At 45.6% G+C, this 11,761-nt stretch overlaps 1 protein-coding gene across 1 annotated transcript; it reads right to left on the bottom strand.

Moving 5' to 3' along the window:
* Positions 1-352: 352 nt before the first annotated feature.
* Positions 353-1,783, bottom strand: LOC124682518 (zinc-finger homeodomain protein 10-like). The gene has a single exon (XM_047217188.1). The coding sequence runs from the start codon at positions 1,504-1,506 to the stop codon at positions 484-486; it is 1,023 nt and encodes a 340-aa protein (XP_047073144.1). The 5' UTR covers positions 1,507-1,783; the 3' UTR covers positions 353-483.
* Between the last annotated feature and the right edge of the window lie 9,978 nt (positions 1,784-11,761).

The following is an 11,761-nucleotide window of genomic DNA, read 5'->3' as shown; positions in this document are numbered from 1 at the left end:
AAAAAATACAGTACTAGATTTATTATTGTAGTATATTGTAAGAATTTATACTCTAGTTTCTATACATAATCAAACTGTACGAACTTTGATTTTAGCTAAAATTATATGCAGCATATATTTTAGAAAGAGGGAATATCGGTTTGATGTTGTGGACATTGACATTTAGAACTCGGACAAGGCATGAACAGAACAATACAATGATTAGCCAAGAAGAGATAGAGAGAATAGACACTTGAATTTTCTAGTCGTTCAAGAACAGCGTCAGATCCTAGAAAAGTACCCCACCTCGGACGAGGATTTGCAAATTCATGATCCATCCATCATGCACGGCTCGCTAGCTCATGGCTACTCATTAACATCGTCAGATCCCAAAAGTCTCTCATTTCTGAATCAAATCTAACCTGGTCTCATCAGGGTTGGTTGGTTAATTCGACAAGATGCTACTACGAAAAGAGAAGAAAAAAGTTTAATTGAGACTAGTGTCTAGGAGGACTGCGCGGAGCCAGAGCCAGCACTCGCCGTCGCCGGTTGGATGCCGGGGTGGTCCGGGGCCGAGAAGGCGGAGAAGCCGTTGATGTTGAAGCCAGCATGGATGGGCGGCGCCGAGACGATGGCAGGTGCTGGCGAAGGAGCGGCGTAGGTGGAAGGATGCGGAGTACCGGCGGCGAGGGAGGCGCTGCGGCGGGCGCTTTGGCCGCCGAGGAAGTTGTGCTTGTTGTTGTGCATCCAGACCTTGAAGACGCCCTTGCCGACGCCGATCTCGCGGCAGCGCTCCTGGACCAGCGCCTGGTTGCTCTTCTGCAGCCGCCACCCCAGCCTCTCCGACAGCGCCTGCATCTGCAGCTTCTGCTCCGGGCTGAACTTGGTGCGGATCCGCTTTCGCGCCGCCGACGCCGAGGCGTCAGGCGGTCCTGCGGCGGGGGCAGGGGGTCTCGACGCCATCACCGCCGGGGAGGAACCTGGCGCGCCGGTGCTCAGCGAGAGAAGCATGTGCGTCGCAGAAAGGTATCCGGGCGGGGGCGGCGGTATGTCTGGTGCCGGCAACGGCGAGGCAGGGCGGCCGTAGTCGTCGTCGTCGTCGTAGTCAGACCCCTCGTCCGTATCCTCCGAGTAGTCGTCGCCGGGAAGCGGCAGCCTGTACTCCGGCGTGTCCTCGCCGCGCTGTGGTTGGACAGGCTGCATGAGGCGCGGTGCAGCCTCCGCCGCCGCGTGCGTGGGCACGGGGGGCAGCGCGAGGAGAGGCGGGGAGGGCGGCGCCCCCTTCAGCCGGCGATGGAAGTTGCGGTGGCAGCCGCAGGCGGCGCACGTGAGCGAGGTGGGGTTGGATGGGTTGGCCGCCGGCGAAGGCATGAACTCGCCGCAGCCGTCGATGGCGTGCCCGCCCAGGCTGGCCGCGTGGTTCTTGAGGCACTCCCGGTACACGTACACGACACCCTCCGCCGGCCTCATCTTTTTGGCAGCCGCGCCGCCGTTCGAGAACAACGCCGGCCGGTACTTGACCTCCATGACCCCCACTGTCAGCTCGTCGTCGGAACTAGCTGCACACTAGTGCAATTTCCACCAAGATTGGCGCTCAAGCCATGGCAGCTTTATCCATGGGGAACGAAGTGGGAGAGAGGAAAACTAGAGGTGAAGAGAGTAGGCGAGGAGATAAGAACAAAAACAAGTAGTACTAGAGTGAACAAAAAGAGTGATGAAATACGCGGCGGATACAGTGAGCACTGAGCAGTGAGAAAGACGAGACGATATCAGCAGTGGTGCAAAGGTGAGGCGGGAGGGAGGGTACAAGTGTGCATCGGCGCAGGCCACTGTCGTGAGGCATGGGCATATGGCAGGGCCTAGGCGCCTATGCTACTACTCCGATAGAGTGGTAATAAAGCCCATTCAACTACGGTGGTATACATATACAATAGTTACATCGATAGGGGTCAATTATTAAGGATCTTTGGTTTCAAAGCATAAGAGCATCTTCAGCGTCTTTTTGGAAAGGTCCTCAGAACGATCTTTTTTATCTAGATGAATGAAAATAGTCTAGTTGCGGCTCCCGGATCCTCGTTTTCGTCAGGATTTGGCCTTTCATCCATCCGGCGAACCCATGTCAACCCTGGCCTCCGGGAGCGCTCGGGGACTCCGGACGAGAGAAAAGCGTGGGAATCGTTTGGTGGCCCGACTTGTTGACGACAAAGGCTGATCGTCGTCCTCGTCGCATCGTCTTCCTGAGATACGGCACGCGTGCGTTTGGAGGGGGAATTTTTAGAAGAAATTTGTACTTATACCCTCGTCGAACGAAAGCTTTGAACAAACTAAGTGGTGCAACATAGATAAATTACATATAAAACTTCGGAAAACATAAAAAATACATATAAAAACTTTGAAACAAAATTAAACTACTTCTTCTTCCTAGATGGCCCCGCCTCATCATCCTCACGGTGACGCTTCCGGCTCGTCACCTCCTCCGAAGAGCCGGTGTCCTTCGACGTGTCGGAGAAAGTTGTTTCCTCCTCGTCGTCGAAGGTGCTCGCCGGCTGCGCCTTCGCCTTCGCCCGGGCCGCCATGTCAGCCTCTTCCCCCTCCTCCTCCTCCTCCTCCTCCTCCTCCTCAGCCTCTTCCTCGGCCTGGTCCTCGGCCTGTTCGTCCTCCTCCTCGTCGGCATCCCATTCCTCCTCGCAGCCCGGCGGCAGGGAATCGTCGCTGCTAGACGTTGCAGCTCGGTCCCATCAATGGCGCCATCCAGGCGATTTCCCCTCGTTGTCGGTGTTCGATGGCAAAGAGAGAATGCTCATACTGACAGAGGATGGTGAGGAGAGAAGAGATGAATGGCATCGGCCGTCAAAAACTGTATATGTAGGTCTATCGACGAAGAGAGCGGCGGTTGCTCTTCCGCGGAGTTCGTGCTCCATTACGGCGGTTCTCGTGTCGAGGCCACTGCGACGGTTCCCGACGAGGCGTTTGGGCTCCCCAGACCACTTCGCGGACCATTAACGGCGGTTCAATGCGTCGTGGTCACTCCGACGGTTCCCTTTCTCGGCGACTGCACCGTCGCTATCTACGCGGTGGGTGAGCGTCAGCAGACGACCATGGGCTCACCGCTGGGAAAATGGGCCTCCCCAGGCCAAAAAAAAATACATCCATCCAGTGCTAAATAGCACCGGATTTCGGCCTAGGGAGCCCCAGCGGCTGGAGATGCTCTGGGGGCTTATTTGATTCAAATGACATATAAAATCCTACACAAATGAAGAACCTAGAAAGTAGTTGTAAACATCGTTTGATTTTGTCACAGGAAAAATGCAGAAAATTATTGTAGAGATTAAGTAGTACATGTTATAGTTGTCATAAATACATAAAAAAAATCAAGTGATCTAATCTCTTGCTGGAATATCTATGGAATTGCAATATAGGAAATCAATCCATTGAAGTTTTGGAGGATCCATTCCTTTAAATTAAATGGGTATAAGAAAAAATTCAATGGGTAAGAACTCTACAATTTTCTTTTCAAACTTTATGAATTAAACATGCGCATCATACCAGAGGATCGAAGATTTGAATATTGAGAGCATCTCCACTCGTCGGCCTCCGACGCTGGCCTTTTTTGGCCCATTTTGGGGGGGGGGCGGATGTGAAACTGGGGACGCATCGGCTCCTACCCGTGCACCCCATGCATTACCACAAATACAATTTTGATATAATTTAAATTCAAAATAATAAATGAAGTACACTAATTTATTACAAGTTCAGCTCATCGTACAAATACTTTAACAAGTTGAACATAGCAACCAAATAATTTAGTTCAACCAACCACACAAATTAAACAAGTTTGAATCACAGTGGCAAACAAATCATCTTGCAAACTAGATCGTTCCTTTGATAATCCACAAATGCTCCACCTTACCATCTTAAGTTGGTGATGAATATTGGTGTCTCGGACTTCTTGACATCTGGCGACAAAAGCAACAAATGCGGGAGGCACCTAGTGATCAACATCTGGAAGAGGAGCCATCCGTTCATACAGTTTAGCGCCAAACACTGGAAATTCCTGCTCGCTCTCAATGATCATGTTGTGCAATATCACACAAGTAGTCATGACCTTCCATATCTTCTCTTTCAGCCAGGTAAGAGCAGGGTACAACACAATAGTAAATCGAGCTTGCAGCACACCAAATATCCGTTTCACATCCTTCTTGGCAGCCTCTTGCATTTGAGCAAACCAAGTTTTTTTTTTCCTCCAGACAGAGGGTTTGAGATTATCTTAACAAATGTTGACTATATTGGAATGATGCCATCTGCAAGATAGTAGCCCTTGTCACATTGGTGATCATTGATCTCAAACTGCGTCGGAGGAGCAGTGCCTTCGACAAGCTTCTGGAGCACTGCAACACATTGGTATCATTGTGTGATCATGCCATGCCAAAAAACATCCACTAGTGCTAATCTACCACTTCCTCAACCACCACACTGCATGCCCCTTGTGTCCCTTGTACATGTCCTGATATGCAAATAGACACTTCTTTCATTCCTGGTGCATACATTCGATGCTTCCAAGCACCCTACGAAAGCATGAAAGCATCTCTCTGCATTCCGTGCCAAGATCCGAGCTATGTCTTCCTAATTTAGTGAGCGCATCTAGTTCTTTCCAAACACCACCACAATTTCCCTGTTGAACCTATACATGCAATCAATGGTCATGGACTCGGCCATGCGCAGGTAGTCTTCATGTGTATCTCCTACAATTCCATAGGCAAGCATCCTAAGGGCGACCGTGCATTTCTAAATCGTGGAGAAACCAAGCTCACCAACGGCGTCTCTCTTCAGTTTTAAGTAGTTGATATCCCTCAAATTCTCGACTATCTTCAGGAAAAGCTTCCTACTCATCCTAAAACAACGGCGCATACGACATCTCTGTGCAACAGATCATCGGTGAAGTAGTCAGTGTACAACATGCAGTAGCCTTCCATCATCTGCATAGGCTTCCTCTTGTGGCACCCCGGCGCGGAACCACCAATGATCGGCTTGTCCTCCTCGACGATCATGGCAAAGAGGGCGATGAGGATCGACAGATGTTCCTCATCTCCAACTGCGTCCCTCGCAGCAGTCGCGATAGCGATTTCCTCATCCATGAGAATGGTCATGGCCTCCTCGTCATCCGAATCCATCGCCTTGGCAAACCGTCAAACACCTCGCGTGCAAGCTGAGCGCGGGGAAGGAGCGAGCGGTGGCGGTGGGGCTATGAACGGCGACGGTGGATGGGGCGGCGAGGTGGCGAGGGTTGCGATGGAGTATATACGGCGGTGGAGTGTTTCCTACCGGAATTAGTGCGCCATTAGCGGCGAGGGGTGGTTGCGGTGGCGACCTAGGGTACGGGAGGTAGCCGCGAGGTAGAAAGCACAAAGGGTTTGTGATTTCCTCTCCACTCACCGATGGGGCTGGCCCGCGGCGTTATTTTGGCCATACGGCGTCCCTGCTAGCCCCCAATGGATTGGGTTCGGCATGGGAGCGCCGAATAACTCGTTGGGCCGCGCTGGCAAAAATAACATATATGAGGGCGTTGGCTGGGCGGGGTTTTTTTTTGCGTCAGCACCCTCATACTGCTAATGGGAGCCTTTGGGGACCTCGAGTGGAGATGGTTCAAGTTGTATGCGCATGCGCCCAGGAACAACAATTCGGTTTTATCAAGCCATTAGAATAGAGGTTGATGATGGGTAGCATGTCCCACTTGAGCGTCCATGACCTAACCAAACTACGCAACCACATGAAAACCTGACTCGTCGCAGTCGTAGAATAATAATCTGAGAACAAAATAGCATCACAAAGATTAGGAACAGGGGACTCGGTAAGAACTTGGCAAGGGGTGATTTGGTTGCTCTTATATTTCGTGTGTATCTACATACATTTTTTCCTAAAGCTATGATGGATCAGTGTGATGCATAAAGAGGTTTAGTTATTCACCTTGAACTATGAAAGCCATCGGTAGCTATCTTTGATCTTAGTGGACGTGCGGGTAGATGGCGGTTTGATCATCTCTTCGATCTCTGAGCTCCCCAATAGCATGCTTGACTTGCTTGAAATAGCGAGATATTGTTTCAGTGGATCTCTTCCATGTGTTGTGAATCACTTGGTATATCTAGTTATGTCCAAGAACAAGAAGAAGAATGCCACTTGCTCTTCGATACATCAACATATGTTATGTTTAAGCAACTCTCTAACCCTGAATGTGTTCACTAAGTTGTTAAAAGGGGCTATTTTCCTCCTCTGCATACGTACAACCTCTACATCATTGTTGTTATAGATGTAGTTCATATTGTTCATATGCTCTGTCACATTCGAACATTGGACCATAACTGATAGCTGGTCTGGCATTGCGACGAACCGCTCGCTCTAGGATCACAAACATCCAGGCCTCGATCAAAGAAATGAGCGCAATCGCATGAGCGAAAAGCTTCCGCAAATCGTCCTAATTTATTCGGAGTTGCATACAGAGAACGGGAAATTCAGCTAAGTAACGGTAAAATCGGCTTATGTTTAATGGTTTTGGCTAGTAGAAGGTTAGAGGTGCTTACAACCGTGCTTGAAGTTGGAGCAATGGTGTCGTCGGCGGAGATGATGGGGAAAATGGTGCTCAAAATGAAGTGAGGATGCCGCTGACGCAAATTTGCGAACCCCGCCGCCCAGGGGATGCGAGATGGGAGGGTGATGGAGTCGGTGAGGCAGATCTGCCTAGTACGAGTTGTTGGTGTCGTAGATCTAAATTACCGTTGCCTTCGCTGTCCGAGAGGGAAAATGAGTAATTGTGTCTTCTCCAACTGAGGTGATCCACTCCGGCGGCGGTTGAAAGTGCATGGATCCCCCATGTGTGGTTTTGGTAATTAATGACAATCCCTATGGACTAATGTTTGCATTGAGTCATATGTGTGAGAGTTGTCCATAGGCAATGCTTGAACCATATGTTGGCTTCAAGGTTGCAAATAGAAGAATGTGACGAAGATCAAGTGATAGGTATGTCTTGAAGAAGAAGATTGGGTGAGATATCATGTGTATCTTCAAGACATCAACAAGATGAAGAAAAAAAAGGAATGGTGTGCAAGTTCAAGATGATTCCTCTCGAGGAGATCATGAGCTTGAGCTTGCCATCCATATGGTGATCATGGATATGTGAAGATACGTTGAATAAGAAGCTCTCCCATAGTGGATTATGGGGGAGCACTGATGTCTACGCACGCTTCTATTCCTGTAGACAGTGTTGGGCCTCCAAGAGCAGAGGTTCGTAGAACAGCAGCAAGTTTCCCTTAAGTGAATCACCCAAGGTTTATCGAACTCAGGGAGGTAGAGGTCAAAGATATCCCTCTCAAGCAACCCCGCAATTACGATACAAGAAGTCTCTTGTGTCCCCAACACACCTAATACACTTGTCAGATGTATAAGTGCACTAGTTCGGCGAAGAGATAGTGAAATACAAGTAATATGGATGATTATAAGTAGTAATTGCAATCTGAAATAAAAATGGCAGCAAGCGAACATGTAGCAGAACTTGTTGGAAACGGTGTTTCAATGCTTAGAAACAAGGCCTAGGGATCATACTTTCACTAGTGGACACTCTCAACAATGATCACATAATTGAATAAATAAATGCTACTCTCAAACACTCTCTTGTTGGATAACATACACCATTCATTGTGTAGGGCTGCAAAAGCACACCTCAAGCCGGAGTAAACAAGCTCCACAACGTCATAAAGGAATCACACATGATGCGCACACTGTCACTATCACACCGTGGAGAGTGACTCCGGAGTTCATATTAAAGTAACCTCTAGAGTGCATAATAGACAAGAGTAACATCTACATATTCAACTAGATTACAAAGCTCATGATCACATAAAGATCACACCATGGGAGAGAGAGATGAACCACATAGCTACCGGTAGAGCCCTCAGCCTCGGGGGAGAACTACTCCCCACTCATCATGGGAGACAGCAACATCGATGAAGATGGCGATGGAGTCGATGGAGATGGCTCCGGGGGCAATTCCCCGTCCCGGCAGGGTGCCGAAACAGAGACTTCTGTCCCCCGGATTAGGGTTTTTGGTGGCGGCGGAGCTACGGAACTCTTCTGGAGAAATCGTCGATCCCTTTTAGGGTTTTCAGGGCAGGAGCTTAATATAGGTGAAAGGGCGGCGCGAGGGGGTGCACGAGGGGCCCACCCCATAGGGCAGCGCCGCCCCCCTCCTGGCCGCGCCAGTGGATGGGGAGGAGGCCGTGGGCCTCCTCTGGCCTGGCCCTTCTGGCTCCGTGGGTCTTCCGGCGAAATAGAATTTCTGTAATTTTTCCGGATTTTTCCGAGCACTTTGGTTTTTGGGCCTTTTCCGCAATAAACGTGACATAATAAACGTAAACTGCACTCGTGGCATCTTGTTAATAGGTTAGTCCAATAAATGCCATAATATGATATAAAGTGCATATAAAACATGTAGCTATTGGCATAAAACTAGCATGGAACATAAGAAATTATAGATACGTTGGAGACGTATCAAGCATCCCCAAGCTTAGTTCCTACTCGTCCTCGAGTAGATAAACGATAACGAGAATAATTTCTGCAGTGACATGCTACCAACATAATCTTGATCAATACTATTGTAAAGCATATGAGATGAATGAAGTGACTCAAAACAATGGTCTATAGTTTGCTAACAAATAGATAATGACTAAACAACTGAATCATATAGCAAAAACTTTTCATGAATAGTACTTTCAAGACAAGCATCAAAAAGTCTTGCATAAGAGTTAACTCATAAAGCAATAGATTCTTAATAAAAGGTTTTGAAGCAACACAAAGGAAGATTTAAGTTTCAGCAATTGCCTTCAACTTTCAACATGTATATCTCATGGATAATTGTCAACACAAAGTAATATGATGAGTGCAATAAGCAAGCATGTAAGAATCAATGCACACAGTTGACACAAGTGTTTGCTTCTAAGATAGAAAGCAGTAGGTAAACTGACTCAACATAAAGTAAAAGAAAGGCCCTTCGCAGAGGGAAGCAGGGATTAAATCATGTGCTAGAGATTTTCAAGTTTTGAAATCATAAAGAGAGCATAAAAATAAAGTTTTGAGAGGTGTTTGTTGTTGTCAACGAATGGTAGTGGGCACTCTAACCCCCTTGTCAAACAGACTTTCAAAGAGCGGCTCCCATGAAGGACGTTATCTCTACCAGTAAGGTAGATCATCCATCTTCTCTTTTGTTTACACATGTATTTTAGTTTTATTTATAGATGACACTCCTCCTAACCTTTTGCTTTCACAAGCCATGGCTAACCGAATCCTCGGGTGCCTTCCAACATTTCACATACCATGGAGGAGTGTCTATTGCAAAATTAAGTTGCTTACTGATAAATCAGGGCAAAACATGTGGAGAGAATTATTAACGAAAGTTAATTAATTGGGACCAGGCACCCCGTTGCCGCCTCTTTTTGCAAAATTATTGGATAAGCGGATGTATATGCCTCTAGTCCATTGGTGAAAGTCTGCCCAACAAGATTGAAAGATAAAACACCACATACTTCCTCATGAGCTATAAAACATTGACACAAATAAGGAGTAATAAAGTTTTGAATTGTTTAAAGGTAGCACATGAAGTATTTACTTGGAATGACAGAAAATACCACATAGTAGGTAGTTATGGTGGACACAAATGGCATAGGTTTTGGCTCAAGGTTTTAGATGCACGAGAAGCATTCCCTCTCAGTACAAGGCTTTGGCTAGCAAGGTTGTTTGAAGCAAACACAAGTATAAACCGGTACAGCAAAACTTACATAAGAATATTTTGCAAGCATTATAAGACTCTACACTGTCTTCCTTGTTGCTCAAACACTTTTACCAGAAAATATCTAGACCTTAGAGAGACCAATCATGCAAACCAAATTTCAACAAGCTCTACGGTAGTTCTCCACTAATAGGTTTAAACTACATGATGCAAGAGCTTAAACATGATCTACTTGAGAGCTCAAAACAATTGCCAAGTATCAAATTATTCAAGACAATATATCAACTACCACATGCAGCATTTTCTCTTTCCAACCAAATAGCAATAAGTGCAGCGGCTTTCAGCTTTTGCCATGAACATTAAAAGTAAAACGAAGAACACCAGTGTTCAAATGAAAAAGCGGAGCGTCTCTCTCTCCCACACAAGCATGCTAGGATCCGATTTATTCAGAGAACTAAGATAAAAAAAACACACAGACGCTCCAAATAAAGCACATAAGATGTGATGGAATTAAAATATAGTTTCACTAGAGGTGACCTGATAAGTTGTTGATGAAGAAGGGGATGCCTTGGGCATCCCCAAGCTTAGACGCTTGAGTCTTCTCGAAATATGCAGGGATGAACCACGGGGGCATCCCCAAGCTTAGACTTTTCACTCTTCTTGATCATATTATATCATCCTCCTCTCTTGATCCTTGAAAACTTCCTTCACACCAAACTCAAAGTAATCTCATTAGAGGGTTAGTGCATAATCAAAAATTCACATGTTCAGCAAGGACACAATCATTCCCAACACTTCTGGATATTACCCAAGGCTACTGAAATTTAATGGAGCAAAGAAATCCACTCAAACACAGTAAAAGAGGCAATGCGAAATAAAAGGCAGAATCTGTCAAAAATAGAACAGTCCGTCAAGACGAATTTTTTCGAGGCACTTAACATGCTCATATGGAAAAGCTCCAGTTGAATGAAAGTTGCGTACATATCTGAGGATTACTCATGAATTTTTTCAGAATTTTTAGATTTTTCTACAAAGAGAAAAACTCAAATTCGTGACAGCTAAAAATCTGTTTCTGCGCAGAAATCCAAATCTAGTATCAACTTTCTATCAAAGACTTTACTTGGCACAACAGTGCAAGAAAATAAAGATACAAAGATATTGCTACAGTACCTTGACTCAAAAATAAAACAAAAATTGCAGAAATAAAATAATGGGTTGTCTCCCAAGAGCGCTTTTCTTTAAAGCCTTTTAGCTAGGCATGATAATTTTCATGATGCTCTTATAAAGATGAGAGTTGAATATAAGAGAGCATCAAAAAGCAAATACCAAACACATTTAAGTCTAACCCACTTTCTATGCAAACGAATCTTGTAAGAAAACAAATTATTGAAGCATGAAGCTACTATCATAGAAAGACAAAGCAAGTGCAACTTCAAAATTTTAAACAAAAAGAGAGGTGACTTAATATTATTGAGATATATAAAACCATGTCTCCCTCTCTCATAATAATTTTCAGTGGTATCATTGATAAACTCAACAATATAGCTATCACATAAAGCATTCTTATCATGATCCACATGCATAAAAGTATCATTACTCTCCACACAAGCATAATCAATTTTATTAGTAATAGTGGGAGTAAAACTATCACATCCATCATTATAATCATCATAAATTGGAGGCATAGAATAATCATAATGAATTTTATCCTCAATAGTAGATGGACTGAAAATATCACAATCACCATAACAAACTTGAATATGATAGACAAGCTGTATATTAGAGAGATGGTTTTGGGTAATCCCTCCATAACTATGACAAGTTTCATGAGGATGACTGTAATTATAACCTATGTCATAGTATTCTTTATAATAATTGTCAAAGATTGGAGGCATAGTGTCATCATAAAAAATAGAATAGTTATCTTCCAAAGTGTGTTCATTGATGGCGTGTATTTCACACGTTCGTTGGGAACCCCAAGAGGAAGGTATGATGCGCACAGCAGCAAGT

Source organism: Lolium rigidum, chromosome 1 (genome assembly GCF_022539505.1).
Source record: "Lolium rigidum isolate FL_2022 chromosome 1, APGP_CSIRO_Lrig_0.1, whole genome shotgun sequence".
NCBI lineage: Eukaryota > Viridiplantae > Streptophyta > Magnoliopsida > Poales > Poaceae > Lolium > Lolium rigidum.
This window is presented reverse-complemented; position numbering and strand designations above follow the sequence as displayed.